A 20,164-nucleotide genomic window follows, 5' to 3' on the forward strand; every position below is an offset into this window, starting at 1 on the left:
CGGTAAAACTTCAGGGTACTGCCAGGAAGAAATGATTCTAATCTCCTGATACGTAACTGCCTAATTCCTTCAAAAACTTCTGTATCCTTTCAATATTGCACACAAACTTTTTCTCTCTCTGAGAAGTGGGAGAATGTAAATGGAGTTCCGTCCCAGGGAGAAGCTGGTTAATTAAGTGTGCAGATGAAAGCCAGCTACCGGCTCCCAGCACTTGGGGTGCGTCTATCAGCCTTAGGGAAGGGCAGGAAGACGGGATACCCGTTGCTACAAAGAATCAGCCCTCATGGGATCAGTCTCCAGGGGAAGAATCGGGAAAAGTGAAGAATCAGCACTCTACATAGGAAGATTGCTTCTATTTTACCTCATCCTACAGACAGAAGGTAGGTGAGAATAAGAACGCTGTAATTAAAGTAGATTAAAAAGGAAAAATACAGAAAGGACTGCTAGGAAAGCACGAGTTTTTCAGGTGTGCTCCTGGAATTCGTTTGTCGAGTGGACCTATCCATCAAAACCCTACAAGGTCCGGCATTCTCTGTGTGACTCGCCCTGAGACCTGCGGGGAGGGAGGAAGCGAAGGCAGATGGGTTGCTGTGTGTTAGACGATACAAAGGGGGAGAGGAAACTGAGGACTGACTACACCCTCAATGCTGTGGTGTGCATTCAGAACCACGTCCTGGGCCCAAGTCTAGAAGATCTCTGCAGAGTCAGACAATGAAGACGCCACGTGCCACTGTGGTGGGTGGGCCCTCTGGTCATGCCACCTGGCTTCCCTTTAAGCTGAACAGTGTCATGGTCCCAGGACCGGATGCATGGTGTGTATCCAAGCTCCTACGCAGGCCTCCTGCTGTGGGTACCCGGGCCTCCTGCGTGGATGGTGCTTTGGCACTCACCTTTCTCACAGGTACCTTTCACAGTGGCCTGCAAGGCAGGTCAGCTAACACCACAGTGTTACAGGCCAAAGGCTACATGACTAGGTGGAGAAGTTTGAACAGTGGCCACCTAAAAGATACACCCAAGCTCTAACCCATGCTCTTTCTGAACATGGCTTTGCATGGGAAAAGGGTCTTTGCAGATGTAATTAAGTTAAGGATCTTGAGATGAGATCACTCTGCAATTAAGGTGGGCCCTAACTCCAACGACTGGTGTCCTTACAAGAGACAGAGATACAGACATAGAGAAGGCCCCTGAAGAGATTGGAGTGAAGCAGCCACAGGGCAGGTGTCAACCTGAGATAATCACAAGGATCAGAACCCAGCTTTCAAGAGCTTACTCAGATGCAAAGCTGACAATGGCCATTAGGTAAGAAATTCCAAAAGAAATGAGGCTCTGAAGCTAAGGCAGAAAACAAAGAAATTGTAGTAGGATGATATCATTTTCTACGCAAGGCTGGCTTACGAGTTATAACAGTTTATTTAGTTATAGTTTGTTTTTATTCTCCCATACATAGAGTTTGTATTCATTTCCTTTCCAATTTAAGAGTGTATGTAGCATTCCATCTTAAGGCAATGGGATAGTCATGAAGCCCTTGTGTGAGAGAGAAAAGAGGGAAGTTGATCCACAATGAAGATCAACAGTGAGGAGGGGAGGAGTGTCCCTCGTGCATTTCAGTCTTTTACAACACTTTACCAGACAGAGGAGGCAAGGAGGAAGGCTAGTTTATAACCAGAGAAACAATGGTCCCAAGCTGCCTGCCAGGTGACTCAGGCCCCATAATCACATTCCTGTAAGGTTGAATATAATGCACAGTTCCTCCCAGCCTCCCTGGGAGGGCAGGGGCCCAAGTTCCATGAGAGCCGGTGGACAAACCCGGAAGGGCTCACAGGGGACATCCACCTTTCCGCTTTCTGTACTTTTTCACTTCCCTGACTCTTTTGAGCCCCAGCCAGCCCCTCCCCACCCCTACTCCCTGAATTTCCCCTTAAAATGCCCAGTCAGCTCTGTGCAAACCACAGTTGAGCCCAGTATCACGTTGGACTCTTGCCCCTATTGCAACAGTACCTTGCTGAGGAAAATCTGTGCTGACCACTTTAGTGTCTGGCTCTGTTTATCTTTGACATTACAAAATTCACCCAAATTAAATTCCTGAATGCAGATAGTAGTCACATCCCTACGTATAAGTTTTTTAAGATTATAGCTTTAAGTACGGATTTTAAAAGAAATCTTACAGAATTCAGGAAATCTGGCTAACACACAGATTTAAAAAAATTTTTTTATAACTTTTAGATATTTACCCATTAAAATGGAGCCATCACTTAAAAACCTTACTGTTTGCTTTTTAGTTCCCTGACAGGAGGCTTCCGCCAGCCACAGCCACTGTCAGTGCGTCTCGTAACGATTTAATTCAGAGCCATGCCTCCAGCCATCAGTTTTCGGATGGTTCCCAAGCTCCTGGGAATATGCTTCCTTCTTAGACATCACTGATTCTGGCAGAGCACCTCTTTCCTCTTTCTAGGCATTCCGAATGAACTGTGCTGCTTTGAAAAGGTGCTTGCTGTGACGGAGAGGGCTCTTGGCCACGCTCAGATCTTCAGTCCTAATTTCCTAGGTACCCTGCACCGATTCAAGCTAATATCAGGGATCATGACTGTTTGAAAAACTGGTCCCGTCTTATGGAATTGAGCAATTCAGCTAGAACACGGGTGCGAGGGGGTGTGGCAGGAAGTAAAACAAGAGAGCTGGGTTGAGGGGCTGGAAGAGGAGCCAGACTCCTGCCAGCGGGTGGGGGCTCATGCAACGCTTGCAAAGCCGGCATGGCTGACCCAGCGTCCTGGCTCCAGGGGCATGAGGTTCTGGGGCACCCAGGCTGGTGACAGGCTAGGCTAGGAGTAGCAAAGAATGGATGGGGGTGTGCTGGGATGAAACGTCCTCCCTCAAAAACGCATGTCCACTTGAAACCTGGGAACTCGACCTTATTTGGAAATAGGGTCTTTGTGCTGATAGCTGTAATCATGTCAATCAATATGAAGCCATATTGAATTGGGGGTGGGCCCTAAACACAATGAATAATTTCTTTGTAAGAGAAAGGAGAAGGAAATCTGGAGATGGAGGAGACACAGGGAAAACGGCCTGTGAAGATGAAGGCAGAGATTGGGGAGACGTGGCTACAAGCCAAGGGACCCCGAGGATGGCTGGCAACCTCCTGCAGCTGGTGGGAGGGAGAAGGACCCTACCCTCGAGCCTCAGGGCTGGGGTGCGTGGCCCTGCCCACACCCTCATTTCTCACTTCTACCTTCTGAAGTGTAAAATGATAAATTTCTGCTATTTTAAGCCACTCAGTTCATTAATTTATTAGGGCACTCCCAGGAACCCAACACAATGGGTTGATCATATAGGAGAAAACTTGAATGGACTCAGGTCCTATCTGTGAGGTGACCTCAAAGCACACGCTGGTGAGGAAATTTGACTATGGATTTTCACATAAATGTGGAAAAGCTCTTCTCCTCTCCCCAAACAGGATTACACCCCCCATTAGGGAAGAGGCAAAGCAACCCTACAGATTATAAGCATTCCCTATAAAAATCCCGATGGCATAAATAGAGAAATCCATCCTAAAATTCATATGAAGTTGAACAGACATAACAATCTTGAAAAAGAAGAACAAAGTTGGGAGTCTGACATTTCGTGATTTCAAAACATATCAGTCATCAAAACAGTGTGTTACTGACCTAAAGACCGATAGAGTAGAACAGATAGTCCAGAGATGAACCCTCACATATATGGTCAGATGATCTTCAACAAGAGGGCCAAGACCACTTGCTTGATGGGGAGACGATAAGTCTCTTCAACAAATGGTGCTAGAAAAACAGACTACCCACATGCAAAGGAATGAAGTTGGACCCTAACCTAACACCATATACAAAAATTCACTCAAAATGGATTAAAAACCTAACTGTAAGATGTAAGACTATAAAACTCCTAAAAAGGAAACATAGGGGAGAGCTTCATGACATTGGATTTGGCAGAGATTTCTTGGCTATGACACCAAAAGCACAGGCAACAAAAGCAAAACTAGACAAACGGGACGTAACACTTAAAAACTTGTGCACATCACATGACACAATTAACAAAGCAAAAAGGAAACCTGCAGAAAGAAAATGTCCGTAAGTCACATGTCTGAGAAGGGGTTAATATCCAGAATACATAAGAAATCCTTCAACTCAACAACAACAACAACAACAACAAACAACCAAATTAAAAAATAGGCAAAGGGTTTCAATAGGCATTTCTCCAAAGAAGCACACAAATGGCCAAAAGGCACCCGAGAAGGTTCTCATTATTACTAAGCCTTAGAGATGTGCAAATCCAAACCACAATGAGATACCAACTCACACCCATTAGGATAACTATTATGGAAAATATAAAGAAAATAATAAAGTGTTAGTGAGAATGCAGAGAAAAGTGGAACCCTTGTGGACTGTTGGTGGGAATATAAAATGGTGTGGCCACTATGGAAAACAGTATGGTGGTCACCCAAAAAATTAAAAATCGAATTACCACCTGATCCAGCAATTGCGCTTCTGGGTATAGACCCAAAAGAAATGAAAGTAGGGTCTCAAACAGATAATCTTCATACCCATGATTATATAAGCATTATTCACAATAGCCAAGACATGGAAGCAACCAAGGTGTCCATCGATAGATGAATGGATAAACGAGATGTAGTCAACACATACAAGAGAATATTATTCAGCCTTAAAAAGGAAGAACCTGTCACATAGTACACCACAGATGAAACTTGAGGACATCCTGCTACATAAAATAAGACAGTCGTGAAAAAATAAATACTGTAGGATTCTACTCATCAGAGGTACTGACAATAGTCAATTTTTAGAAAGCAGAATGGTGGAAATGGGTAGTTAGCTTTCTTCAGTGGGCATAGAGTTTCAGATTTACAAGGTAAAGAAGTTCTGGAGATCCACTGTAAAATAATGTGAATGACTTAACCCTGCTGAACTGTGTGCTTAAAAGTAGAAACGATAGTACATTTCACACTATGTGTGTGTTTTTTCTTTAATCACAATTAAAAAAAAATAGTAACTGTATGGATGTGTTTCCACCAAGACTTGTCAGGATAACTTCAGGTGCAAATGGTGCAGAAAGACAATATGATGCAGAGAACTGAGTTCTTCAGTACGTGCACCAGTGCCTGAAGTTCACAGGTATTAAGACTTGCAGCAGACACAGACAGAATAACTACAAAGGGCACCTGTCTGCCTCTGTGTACGTGTGTGTGTAAGCATGTGTGTGTATGTTTAATCCAACATACACCCTGCCGTTAGCTGGGTCCTTGCAAGAACATTCTCCAGTTCCCAGGAATATTCAATCAACATGTTTGGACATATGTATAAATAATAACATGCATTTCAAAAACGTGTATGATCCATATTAATACAACTTTAAAACTACTGCCATAACTGCAACTTTTTTCCCCTCCTCTGCACCAGGAATTCTAAAGACAGTGTTCGCCATGTTGTCCCTAGAAGGATCTTCAAACAGTTTACTTTCAAGCATTTCTGGATCTATAATCTAGAACATGCTTGACCTTCTCACTTTTAGCAAGCAGCAGCAGGCAATTCTGTTCTGACTGAGCGTCAGCTAACAAGCCCGGAGGGAACAAAGTCATCCTTCCTTTCAAAAGAAGACTGGATACTAGTCAAGAAAGGGCAGCGTGGCACATAAACAGACAGGCTAAAAATGAGTTTGGCTTTTAACTTTTTCTGTTTTTTGTTTTTTTTTAAATTAAGCTTCTTCGGGGAGATTCAGCTGCTTATCAATTTGTTGAAGTTTGAATAGTTGCTGAAACATTAATCCTATATCTGATTTTGAAAAACAAAAACAAACAAAAGGCAAAGCCATCTATTAAAAATTGAAGTAATTCCATCGTGAACATGATCTTTACAGAATACTGATATAAACAAAACGCAAATGGTTTTGGCCCCCGGAAATCAGTGAAACTGATGCATATTATTTTGACTGAGCCCCCGGGAGAGACTCAGTCCCGAGACTTAACAAGACAAGCGAGGACAGGCTAAGCGTGCCCTGCGGCGGGGACCGTGCAAGTGATCTAGAGCAACGCTGCTGATGCTCACACGTGTGATCCAGCACGCACACTCGGGGAGGACCCACCTGGCAGGAGTGCGGCCGTGGGGAACAGGTCCTTTAACCTGTCTTGGCTTTCTTCCACCAGTTCCTCCTTGGACATGGGGAGCTGCAAGACGTCTATGATGATCTGCGCAGCCTCCAGCGTCTTCTTACCCATTACCAGGGACTTCACGTCCCAGCTGTAGTTCTTCCCGTAGCGGCCACATATCTCTTGAAACACCACTGAATACAGCCGTTCAGTATCTGCAGAAACAGAACGAGACAAAGAGAGGTTTTTATAGTGCATGCTACGTGAACAACACGCCTGTGTCAGATCGGCGTGCATCCGTGTCAGGCAGGTCACGTTCCGTGAGAGGAGGCCTTCCCAGAGACCCAAGCAAACTGAAAATGCGTGTGGCCACTCTTACCCTGAGCAGCCCCCTCTCGAGTTTGCTGCAGTTATCTTTGGAGCTATGGTCTATAAAGTTAGAAATCTAGAAAGAAATGAAGTCTGTATTATTGTGTTTTCTATTCACATCTATGTAAATTGAGTCTAAACGCATATTTGGGACAGTAAACGCCATCTGATGGCACACCACATCGTCAGTTGGTATCCCCCAGAGAGCTGAAGACAGCAGCCCAGGACGTGGTCTTGCGTATGGCCCACTGCTGTTCAGGACGTTTCCACTATCCTAAGGAAGGACTCCCAAGCAGAGTGCCCGGCCATGGAGTTCACTGTGGGGACAGAACACTACGCACAGGCAGTATCACAGGTTGGTCAACACCGGCCTGGGAATTAGCCCCCAGCTCTGCACTCACTAGCCTCAGCCAAGTAGTGAACCCCCTGGAGCCTCCTCTTCCTCATGTTTATACAAGGTGAATAGGGGTATTGGTAAGAACCGTCCCAATACCACCAATACCCAGTATACTGTATCACACGCGATATAATAAATAGGGCCACCTATACTCACGTTTGTTTACACTGATGTGTTCTTTTTCTATACGTATAGCTAACACAGAAGTAGTATCACCAGCAATGTTACCAATAGGAGTAGTGGTGGTGCCACGATGGTGTGGTGACACTACTACTGTGAGGACCAAATACTTCAGCACACACAAGCAACCTTCTCGGATCAGCGCTGGCCACTGTGCTCAGTCAGCACCGTCAGTGAATAAATAGGCGAGGGCCTAGAAAGATCACTTCACTGAGAAACCAACTAGCAACCTGCCAGGAGGTGCGATTTATGACAAAAAGCGACACTTGAAAACTGAGGAAAATATCCCAAATATGACAATTTCAAAGCCAGGTAAGCCGCGTGGAGCTGAGTGCTTCTTGGTGACGGTCATCTCCAGGGGCCCGGTGAAGGCAGATGGGGTTTGTCCTGACGCCTGGACAGGCCCTTCACCTTCCTGTCTGTCATGGCACGGACAGAGGCGGCCCACAAACGCAAGGGGCCATGGATGGGGCCACTCGCACGTGGATTAAAGGGAAGACTCGGGGACTCCTTTGACAAAAATTCAAATTCAAATTTAATTAGGGCGCTGACCACCCTGTCCTAGATATGGCACTGAGGCCTTCCCACAGGGCGTGGAGCAATGCTGACAGTGTGTAGCCTACACCCTGAATTTGCACAGCTGGACCCAGTAATGTTCCTGGAAAGAGCCGGGCGACTCCAAGGGCTTTTAACTGGTTTTCCCGCAGTGAGAGGGAAAAATACAACAACGGGAAAGTACAGAGAAAGCTGTGTACATTCATGAGCCATATAAATAATCATATGCATGTTCACGTACATTTATGTGCATACAGCCACATGTGCTTGTAGACACTCCACCATATGCATCACCTTTTGGCAGAATCCCGAGTGAACCAAGCGTGGAGAGCAGTTCTCTTGCAAAGGGAAACCTTCTGCATGGGCCCTGCACCCTCCCCTTTAAGCGGCATCCAAATTGTATCCTGTGGCTGCCCCAGAGGGTATTGCTTCGGCCACTCCAGGCCTAGCAGGACTAGGCTCACTGGTGGCTCAGTGCCAGCTGTGTGGCCTCTGCCCCAGTGCATGCACCCCTCCTCATCCTGGGGCTCCCTGAACTTCTGGGCACTCCCTGCCTTTCCCTCCTTGGAATGGGGCAGAGGCAGCCCCTTGGCCCCCCTCCCTGTGTGGACACTGGGGACCAGCATGGGCTGCTCTGTGAGGCCAGGGCTCTTCCCTGGGCTGCTGACCTGCGGGGCCCAGCCCTCTAGCCTCGTGATAGATGCTTATCTCTCCTGTATGCCTTCCCTGCTTTTCATGGCAAAACCACGCACAGCCCTGGGTCAGGTGCAATTTCATCTTTGGCGTATTAGCTGTTTTTCTCCTTGCTTTTCCACCACGAGCTGTATTTCATTGCAATGCTATACAATGCACACATCTCAGAGTCTCTGCCGTTCTGGACACTTGAGATTGTGAAGGCATGATCCCTGAAATGGAGAGAGTAGGCTCTAAGAAAAGTCTTCCTGGGTGGTCTGTAGGAGAAGCTGCAGTTTGGATAATAACCTGAGAAACCCGAGCTTTTCTGCAACCTGCCTTGCACGTGGTCTCCCTAAAGAAGTTCCATAATGAAAAGAAGGGCTGGCCCACGCTCCTCCATCGGAGAGCTGGGAAATGCATCCTTTGATGGAGGGCCACCCAGTAATGAGCCTCCTATTATGTTCTTGTTCCCCGTGAGGGGCAGAAAGGGCCGGGGCTCTCAGGGTCAGCAGACGGACGGATCCGCAGTGAGGCGGCACGTTTTCCTTGCTTATCTTGAATTTTTCCTCTAGTAGTTGAGACAGAAAGACTGATGTACATAAATGACAGGCACCGAGCAAGTGAGAAACTACTGTCGGTTTTGCAAAGCGAAGGAGAGGAGGCCAGGCGGAGTACTGCTCAGGGCAGCTGCTACACTACTACGGCAGGCATACAAAGAGGAGGAAGGGGGGGGTGAGGAACACAGATTCCAAAGACAGAAAAAAAGAGCTATATCCTCTAAAATGCTTTAAACAGTGTTTATTTAAAGCTTAAAATGTCACAGAGCGTTTAATTTAAAAGATACAGAACTGTAGGATTATAAATCTGTAGGGGACTGCGCAGACAGCCACTTTTCTTCACAATTTAGATAAAATCATCCTAAATCCCCCGTGGAATAAGGAAGGATCTAAACAAGTAATTAAACTCCTCAGATCAAATGATGACTACACCCGCTGATGACAGCACGCTTAAAGGGACAGAGCTGTAAAAGGAAAAGGAGCTAAAATAGGATAAATAAGGCCAACATAGTGGTGCCAAGCTATGAGATGCATATTCTTCCCTGCTTGCTAGCAGCTTAAAGCTTTGCAAATTGCTCCAGTGTTATTTTTACCAGGAAACTCGATAGACATTGTCATAACATGCTCCAGCCACATGTACCACTACCTTCCACAGGTGAGTTAGAAAAACATCTCATGCAAAGTGGGGGCCTTCCTCCTGGCTGGGATCCCAGTGGCTCGTGCAGACAGCTGTAGGAAGTGCCAGGCAGGCCAGGGCGGAGGAGGAAGGCTCAGAGGATGGGACAGGAGCCCGTGCTGGGTCCAAAGGCTGTTTCCATGCTGAGTGGCAGGTATGGTTCCCAGGCAGGAAATGTGAGGCATTCCAGCTAAAATGACACTGATGAGGAGTCGCTGCACCTGGAGGAAGGTAAGGCCAATGGCCTCTAGGTTTCTAAGGCTGGCAATGTGGTGAGCTGCATCTTTTCTCAACGAGAATGAATCTGGATGCTTGCTAGCCCACCCCTGACCCGCAGTGGGCAGGAGCAGGTCGTTTTACCCAATAAAGATAAAAGGGGTGAGGGCTTTCCCCCGTTTCCAGTAAGCTGTACGACTGTACCATGCAAACGGGCACATGACTCTCTGATTTTAAACCCGTGCGTTGTATTATTTAGCGGCGAAACATCACCATCAACCCATCTCTCACCAACAAGCATGTATTGTACGACCTCACTTTGCTCCCAGCCCCGTTGTCATGCAAGACCCAGCATGAGGGGCTGGGAAAGCCAGGGCTGGCGGGCCAGAGGGGGTGCGGTAAACTCAGCCTAACCACGCAGCAGCTGCAGGTCTGGGACAAGCTTCCCCACTGCGCTGACTTGTAGGTCTGTTGGGGAAATGTGGTTAAATATAGCCGCTTGGCCTGCACGCAAGGGGTGTGAACACTCAGAGAGGGTTTGAACCCTTGCTCTGCAGCTTACTGGCCACCAAGATACTCCTTGGTTTAAGCATCTGTGAAATGGGGACATTACTAATACTGCATCCTCGTTGTACTACACACCCTGAAAGCCTGCTGGGCCTTGGCTGACATCTGTAAAATGGGATGCTGGTCATTTAATCACGCTACACACCTTCGAGGCTGTTGTGTCTACTGGGTGAAATAATCTATGCAGTGCTCTGAGCACCCCGCCTGGCCCAGTTTCCTCTGAGCATCATTAGGTGGAACAGTCAGAGAATGCTTTTAGTAACTGTGAGTTAGGAGGAAAGGATAAGATCTGCATTCACTCTGTACCCCAATGCTTCAATAATGGCAAAAAGCTGGTTAATCTGAGAAATTAAAGTGCCTTTTTCCAAATATTCTATTAATACTAAAAAAAAAAAAAAATCACTATTTGGAATTCACCAAAGCATCACACCTATTAGGCACGGAACTAGCTTCATGAACACTCATTAACTAACTGCCACACCTGGTACAGGAACAGAAGCCCTGTCCAGACGCCCATATGGAGAGTGAAAGTTTTCATTTAGCTGCAAAGTATGCTGTGGACTGGCAAGAGGTGGTTTTAATGCTTCACATTTATCACAGTTAGTGTGAATGTTCACATATTTCCCTATACAAATATTAATGGGTTTGATCACAGGTGCTGCCTGAGAACCCCCTGAGAGTGTCATATATCATGGGACATATGTATCCTAATATCTTTTAAAAATGATAATAAAAACCTACATCTAAATACATCTGGCTCCATAGACTTTGGATAAGGGACCATGACCGGAGTTTATTCCTACCGACTAGCCCGGTTAGACTTTGTGCATCTTCCACAACTTGAACAAACTGATTTAATGCCTTTTTTCTCAAAACTTATCTTTACATATCTTGAACACAGTTTTAATTTTATTTCCAATTACAAAAAAAAAGGAAAAACCTAAAGCTAGTGTTCTGCATTTCAGATAGACTGGTTCCTATCTGAAACACAAAATAAACTGCATGGAAAGGCTGATTTTGAGCTAAAACCAAACCGTCACAATCTGGCAGTTATATAGACGTTAACAGACTGCCAGTTTGCCTGTTTCCTCTCACCTAGACATTCAGCAGTTTGGGGTTTTGTTTTTTGGTTTTTGGTTTGTTTTCTTTTCAGTTTAGCTTTTCATTGAATATGTTACAAAAACAGGTTTAGTCAGAAAGACCAAAACCTGTGTCATCACCAGACTCCGCAGATTATTTTCTTTGCTTCCACTTCCTTCCCAGCAGGGCAGGGTGGTGGGGTGTTAGGATGTCAGGCTGCTGGAGCAGGCCCGCCAGCATCCACACTGCAGCTGGGGCCCCCAAGGCGGATGCGGCCAGGGCCTCTGCAAGCAAGCCAGGCCCACACCTCCAACAGGTGTTATGGGCTGCTGTAATGAGGCCACCGATGGATTGCACCCTCACTGCAGTGCAGACAAGGCAAGCTCAGAGACTGCGGCTGCTGCCCGGCATGACACTAGTTGCTGGATGAATGAGGGCCTCACCCCAAGGGGACCTTCGCCTCCTCAGAAGGACCGAGCACCTTAGCAGCAGCAGAGGAAAAAAGCGCAGCAGTGTTTTTGAATGTCTTTATGGTGGTGTCATTTTTCTAAACCATTGTGAGTACACGGTAGGTAGTTGGAGGTAATTGGTAATTACTGAAGAGATTTAATTTGTAAACCCATTAGTTTTGTTCACCTAACATATTCTACCACTGGTTTCCTTAACCCCCTGTTTCTCAAAGTGTGGCTTGGGAACCAGCAGCATCAGCGTTCCACGAGAAGTTGTCCAAACTTTAAATTCTTATAACAGAATGCCTGAAACTGGGTAATTTATAAAGAAAAGGAATTTATTTCTTACAGTTCTGGAGGCTGAGAAGTCCAAGGCCAAGGGGCCACATCTGGTCGGGGCCTTCTTGCAGGTGGGGACGCTCTGCAGAGCCCCCAGGTGGCACAGGGCATCGCATGGTGAGGGGCTGACTGCTAGCTAGGTCTCTCTTCCTCCCTTGATAATACTAATAATCCCTTAGCTCATTAATCTATTAATCCACGAATGAATTAATCCAATCATGATGGGATGAGCTTTCATGACCCAATCCCCTCTGAAAGGCCCCACCTCTCAATACTGCCAAGTTGGGCATCAAGTTTCAACACGACTTTCGGAGGAACAAACATGGAAACGACAACAGGCCCTGCCCCAGATCTGCAGGATCGAAAACTGGGCTGGGGCCCAGCAGTGTTTGATCAAGCCTTGCGGGTGATCTGGATGTGTGCTCAAGTGGAGAACAATTTACCTGGAGTTATGTTTTTACTGAAGACCTGTGCTCCATAAGGTCAGTGATTTTAAAAGTGGATCAATCTTAACTAAGAAATGTTTAATTTTAACGTATGCATTTATTACTAGACATTAAAGAAAGAACAATCCACCATGGGCTGACCTTCATCCCAATCTACACTTTCCTCTATGTTGCATCCTGTTACAACTTACAGTTGCATTTTTTTTTCCCTGTTGCCTTCCCTCAACCCCCAAACCAGATTTATGTTAATATGTTTGTACTGAAATCCAGGTTCACAAAATAAGGACCCTGAAATAGGCCCCATTCTTCCTAAAGTTAATTGCAGCAAACGATTCCAATGAATTGCAGTTCTCAATTAATACAAGTTAATTAGGTAATACTGCATATCAAAGGAGATGTGGATTTCAGTGAAAATTATGCACAGCATTCTTACAAACATGGCAAGGTAACGCTCTTATAAAAAGACACCCTAATAAGCTAGTTCTTAAGAAACATAAATCTTGGAATAAAAACATTGACAACTCAATGGAACACAGTATATTTAAAGGATTAGTTAATTGGTTCGCCTCTCTCAAATAGAAATCAAGGATTAAAAAATACATTTTCTAGTACTAGGATCATTACATACGAAGTAACAGTTGTCCTTGGGGACTTTCTTTTGAGAATAACTCCTGAAATTTTTACTAAATATTTGCTATATATGTATGGTCTAGCATTGAATCCCCTTTTTTCTCTAGTGAAAGCATTTCCAGCTTCATAAAGGGTGTTATTGGAAAACAAGGCTGCATCTCCAAAAGCCGACGACTTGGTCAGTAGCACAGCTACCCTAAAAACTGAGCTTTGAATTACATGAGCCTGGAAACGCAGCCCTTCACAGGAGAAGGGTTTGCGCCTTCTGAAACAGCTATATCTGATATCCAGGGTTGCCTGGAGCTCGTTTTGACCTTCTTCCACAGCCAAGCTTGCTTAGTAATTCCTAGAACCCTGATGGCCAAAACTGTTTTGGAAGGTCACCGCGGCAACAGCTGTTAAACACTGCTCCTGATGCCCCCAGAGCGCAGCAGAGCGCCCCATCTCCTCGGTGGCCGTCCTCACCTCTCGGACTGGCTGCTGTGCGCACACAGCGCTCAGGGTGCGCCAGACCGAGGCTGCAGCGGTGACAGCAAGGCCAAACCAAACTGCCTCTCTCCGGGACTGGAAGAGCATATTTGCTTAGAGCATCCCTGTGCGAATGGCCCCTCACACGGGTGCTCCAGCCTGGTAGGGAGGTGTCATTAACTGTGCAGGAAGATGGGAGAAGCACGTGGAAAAAGCAGGGTCTGGTGGGAGGCTGGCGAGGGAGGAAGTGGTTAAATTATAAAGTAAATGAAGCTCTCCCCAAACTGAGAAGCAGCAAAGGCTGTTCATTTGGAGCTTGTATGGCAACAGTCAGCCACCATCATTTTCCTCTGCAGAGGCTCGAAGGCAGGCAGCGGGCTGAGGAAGCTCCATAATGAGCAAAGGGAGTCCTGACTGGAGGCTGATAGCCTGGGGGGACTGGGGACAGCTCCCTAGAAGCAAGGTGTGCCATGGGATTGTCTCCAGGATACCCATACTTGGCTTTCTGGCCGGCGGAGGGAACTCCGGAATGCCCAAGCCACTCAAGTCCCATTAAAGAAGACGGTCACTGACCTGGTCAAACACACTAGGCCAACGGCTGGACCCACAAGAGCTGCATGGTAACCCCCACCCTGACCCCTGGTTTCTTCCCGGCCACAAAGGGGATCCACAAGCAAACCCTTAGCGCATTCCCAGCTGGGCCGTGTCCCCCCTCCCAGTCTCCTTCACCAGTCCACGTTCCATATTGCACAGGCACCCCTGCATCCTGATCTACGTCCTCACCCCACCTCTGGTCACAGCCAATCAGAATAAACTGACCTCCGCACCACACCTACACCAAGGCCCTGTGACAGGACGGACAGAGTTCAAGGGCAGGAACGGCAACGGTCAGGAAACTCCAGCATGGTTTGGAGAACTGTCACAGCTATGTGGGCTTCGGTGATGGCATGTCTGAGATTTATCCTTGGCACCATCTCCGGGCCTGGCATCAAACCTAATTCACGGTGTTATCCCACCCCGACATGTATCACAAAGGCACCGTGATTTGTGGGAAACACTCCCAAACTGTGAGGTTGAATGTGGACAAAAACCAGGTGTAAGTACATCACGGCAAAGGGAAACCAGAACTAAAGACTGACATTGTCAAAATCTAGTGCCATCAAAATCCACAAACATACAAAACTTTGTTCCTCTCTTCTAGACTTTCCACGATCTCCATCCAACTCTGCTTCCACAAATAAATACCAGTCTATAAACTACGCCGAAAGCAAACTGACCTGGTTCAAAGTTTACTTGCGTGGTGGTTTGCTTGTTTTGCTTATGAGCATGGCACTGCCAGCAGCATGACTGTATGACCGGCTCACCACTCTTCGCTGCTACGCATAGGTTATTTTATTCTCACTTTGGATTTGAAAAAAATTGTAATGGTATAAATTAGAATCCAAACCAACCTAATATTTACTTTTCCTCCAAATTAAAATCCAGCCCAGGTTTCAAATGACTGAGCACAGAGGTCCTTATGGGACAAATATTTACAAGTTGGGAACATCCAGTGTCACAAAAGTAAACAGAAGATGTAACATTGATTAGAATCATAGATAACAATCTCAAGAAGCTGCATATCAATCTGTAGTATGCAAAAATGGCACATGCTCAGAAGCTCAATTAAACAAATGTTTGCTGGGTACATACTCTGTGCTAGGCACTGGGAAAAACAGGACAACTGAGGACAAAACAGTCTTGCAAGGAATGTTAAATAAAGTAGTATCTGGAAAAATTAATTAATATTTGTTGAACAAAATAAACACAGAAACAAATACCTGCAAAGGTAAGAGAAACCCTGCAAAAAGAGTGATTAACAAAACGCCACTGTATGAATCAGAATGTTGTCCTCACCTGAAGACCAACCAATGTGTCACCTTCAGCTAAGCATAAATCTATCCAAGGGATTTCCTCTGAGACCTGAGAACAAAGTCACGTAGAAGCTATGTTAGATGCCCAACACAAATTCCTAGCGGTATGGGGAGGAAGATGAGAAGGTAAGATGAAGACCAATGATCCACTCTTCAACAAATGCTGCAAGTTCTTAACACGATGAGGGCCCTGAAGTGCTTCTTCCTAAGGCCAGTGACAATAAAAGACTAAAATGAATAATTAAACAAGCATGAAATTATGAGTTTCAGTAATATTTGCTTCAAATCAGACGCTTGCCCTATTGGGCTAAGAAAGAAGTATTTTAAGTATTTGAATATTGCTTCTGTGGCTGTAAGCTATCATTTTTGAACTGTAAAGAAAAAATAAATGCTGCTTAAAATAAAGATAGGTAATGATAATTTAATTGAGCGATCATTTGCAACATAAAACTTTCAATTAGCGTTTGGCATAATCCATTGGCCTTGGCAATCATTTCATCTAATAGGTATAGGTATCAGTCTGTGAATTTTTTTCCTTACGATCCATATCTAAATTTAAAAATCACTAAAAAATGAACTGCAAAAATTGCCACTGGATCACAGGTATCTAGCAGCAGTTGGAAACATATATCTGTACTGGGGAAAGAAATAAAAACATTGATCCTTAGGATGCAAAACCAAAACTATATGCAAAACCAAAACTGTAAAACTTCTAGAAGAAAACAGAATATCCTTAGAGCCTTGGGTTTGTGAAGGTGGGGGAAAAACCAACAGTTACAACGTTAAACAAATACGAGTAGCCTAGAATGATTTTTAAAATACCCGGTGACCATCACAACGACAGTGAGCTATCCCTGGAGCCCAACATGAGAAAGTCTTCCTGGGACTTGTCAGCTTCCCTTCAGAAAGCGACCTTTCTGTAGTGGAGGAAGCTTTGAGGGATCCCTGCTGAGCTCTCTCAGGTTGGTGGGGGCACCCTCGTCTTTTGGGCTCCTGTCCCCAGTCCCATGGCCCCTGGGGCACAGGTGATCAGAGACAGGGCATGGCGCAATCCCTTCCCAGAACCTCAGGGAATCTTCTCTGTACGCCCACACCCTCTGGGGGTAAAAGCAGGTTCCACTCCTTTTTTACATGTAATTATGGGGGAGGTGGGATTGAAGGGATAATTTAAGAGAGGACCAACATATATCCTGGTTCACAGAGGGTGACAGCCTGTCCCAGACACGGAAAGCAGGGAAGCTCCCAGAGAGAAGAGACCTGCAGGTAGGTGCCAAGGGACGGCAGGCACATGGGAGGGTCCTGCGGTCAGCAGGGGGGCTTTCCAAGTGGTATGCTGTGCGCCCGGCCGGCAGCTGTGAGGACAGTGGATATAAAGGGCTGTGGATCTGGACTTATAGATTTAAGAAAGAGCTACAAAATCTTTAAGTTGAGCTATCCAATGAAGAGTGAATCTTCAATCCTGCATATTTTGCATTTACATTCATTTGCACAAGAAACTAATATGCATGATAAAGAGGAAAGAGCCCAGGATGATACTGAATAACACTGCTATCTACATGTTCTTTTTTAAAAGCACACATGCAAAAAGTGCCTTTTAAATTCATTTTTTCTGGTTGCAGAGATGAACTATCCTATCTCTTTTTCCTATATATCTCCTTTCCTTCTCACGTTTCCTACGTGGATTTTTCAAAGTGGAATCTCAGGTGGCGCAGATGCTGATAGAAGAATGCTTTCCTATTTCCTTTAAGAAGGAAGTATTTCATTATGTTAGGAAATAACAGATTTGTCTTCCTTCTCCACCTCCCATTTTGTTTCCATGGGCAAGAGTCATGGTGCTGAGCCTTTTTCCAGGGCCAACACCTGTCCTGGGCATGGCTCTGAGTGTCAGGGATGATTTATAAAGACTTTTCTAACTCAGCATGCTAGAAGTCAGATTACATGCAACTTTCTCTGAAGAGACTTCCCCTCAGGTCAAATTCACTTAAGATCATTACTAGAATGACCTCATGGGTTTGTATATATCTGAAACAACATTACTTTCAATATTTAGATAGAGATTAAGGAACCAAAAAAAAAAGTTCTAAGTTGATGTCATATATAACCCTAAAATTGTTACAGATTTTCACTTTATTTTTTATTTTGGAAAATATCATCAAGCCTGGGTTGGCCACACTTAAAAAAAGGCAACATTGTTTATACATGAATTTTTTTGGTTCATTATCCAATAACCAATTCAAAAATGTCTTGAATAATCTTTCTAAATTGCGCCAAGTTACTTTAAAATACGATAAAGAATAGTGATGCTACAGCGCTGTTTTTGTAATACCTTAATGCGATGGTCCGTAATTGGGCATTGATTTTACGCCTTGGGAGACATACAAAAAAACAGTATAAATGTATTTTTAGTCTGTAAATCTTTTTTTCCCTCCTGGCTTAAAAAAATGCATGAAACAGTACTTATAAGTCTCTCTTGATGGACATACAGGGTACAAAGATGTAATGTGTATGACAACAACAGCACAAAGAAAGGGGGTGCGAATGGAACCCTCTAGGAGCAAAGGTTTTGTGAACTATTTAAAATAAATTGGTTAAGATGTTTATCATAATTCGCAGAGCAACCCCTTGGAAAGTAACTCAAAAATATACAGTAAAAGAAATGATAAAAGAATTGGTACACTAAAAATATCTACTTCAGATCAAATGGCACAAAAAGGTTGAAAGTAAAAGGATGGAAAAGATATTCCATGCCAACAGAAGCTGAAAGAGGGCTGGAGTGGCTATATTAGTATCAAAGTAGAATTAAGACAAACATTTTTTTACTAGAAGAAACCCCAAAAGTTTTAATAGAAACATTTTATAGTGATAAATGGGTCACTCCAACAAGAATATGCAACAATTATAAACATATATGAACCTAACCAGAGCCCCAAAATATAAGAAACAGACAATGACAAAACTGAACGGAGAGAGAACAGATTCTATGATAGTAGCTAGAGACTTCAATATCACATTTCTGATAATGGACAGAACAACTAGACTGAAGATTAAGAAAGACATACAAGACTTGATTTAAACCACTTAAAACATTGTAAACCAAGTAAACCTTAACAGACATCTATAGAACACACCACTCAGCAATAACAGAACATACATTATTCTCAAGTGCACATGGAAAATTCTCCAGGATAAGTCACATGCTAGACAAGTCTCAATAAATTTACAAAGAACTAAAATCATACAAAGTATTTCCCCATTCAACAATGAAATGAAATTAGAAATCGGTAACAGAAGAAAACCTGGGAAATTCACAAATGATGTGACAATTAAATAATGCGCTCCTGAATATTCAAGAGTCAAAGAAGAAACCATGAGAGAAATTAGAAGAGGCTTTGAAGGAAAACGAAAGCACAAGATAGCAACCAACACTTATGGGATACAGGAAAAGCAGTACTTGGAGGATGTCTGTGGCCACAAATGCCTACATTGAGAACCAGTGGTTAGAGAGGTCAAACACTGCCAGCTTCCAAGATAAGCCAGGGAGTAAATGTGGGTGGTCTCTAACTGCAGGAAAGGCAAGAAAACATTCTCCCTGAGGGCCTCAGAAAGGAAGGCAGCCTTGCCAACACTCTGACCTTGATTTTACCCTCAGATGGTGTGACACTTTCCACCTCAGAACTGCAACATCGTCAATCTGTGTTTTGGGCTCAGTTTGTGGTTGTCACGACACCAATAGAAAACGAATGCCTTAAGAAACTTTCTTAAACTGTCTTCTTTTTTTCTCCTATGTGGGCTTCTGCACAATTAGTCTCGAATGTATCCAAACCTAACGGAACACAAACATAAGAATGAACCTTTTCTGAGGTTTCATTCCCAACAGGTGTCAGTGAGGGCTGCAGGCAGGGTTTCCAGGAGGATTATATGTGACAAGGTACCTGATGAGGCCCACCAGTTCACCAACAAACAGCACGCTGGGCCGTCGCTATTGCTACAATATAATCACACCTGTATAAATCTCGATAATCACTGTTTATAACATGAGTTTCTTTCCCATTGCATGTTGACACACTATGACGCTGCCACTTAGCTAATACCAACAATTTAAATTCATCTCAACTTTTGTAGAGCTCTGGATGGGTGGATCTTTGTCCAAACCCTCTTCAGGGCTGGTTTCCCAGTGTCCCAGGCTTTATGGATGAATGCTGAATCCACACATCCCTACTCCTTTTGAATAAATGAAAACCAGCAACTGCCCTCCACAACACGCACAAAGGTGTTATGACCTTTGCCACCCAAATGCAATTGCTTCTGCCCTTCAGGGTGTCTTTTCGGGCGTCTGCCACCCTTCCATTTCTATCCTCACTGTCAGCAGCCCCTATTGAAGGCCTGTTGGGAATCACCCCCAGGGATGTGTTCATGAGTAAGGAGACAATGTCAGAATTACATTTTTTTTTTTTTAATTTAGGGCAATGTCAATTATTTTGAAATCTAGGAAACGCGTGAAGAATGAAAACAGCGAT

General features: G+C 44.6%; 1 protein-coding gene across 1 annotated transcript in view; it reads right to left on the reverse strand.

Annotated features, from left to right (window-relative positions):
* Window positions 1-20,164, reverse strand: part of PUDP (pseudouridine 5'-phosphatase) — a 71,652-nt gene that overhangs the window by 34,132 nt on the left and 17,356 nt on the right. The window contains exon 2 of the mRNA XM_012782472.2: window positions 6,127-6,345. Within this exon, the coding sequence (XP_012637926.1) occupies window positions 6,127-6,345 (219 nt within the window). The remainder of the gene's footprint in view (window positions 1-6,126; window positions 6,346-20,164) is intronic.

Source organism: Microcebus murinus, chromosome X, assembly GCF_040939455.1.
Source record: "Microcebus murinus isolate Inina chromosome X, M.murinus_Inina_mat1.0, whole genome shotgun sequence".
Classification (NCBI taxonomy): Eukaryota; Metazoa; Chordata; class Mammalia; order Primates; family Cheirogaleidae; genus Microcebus; species Microcebus murinus.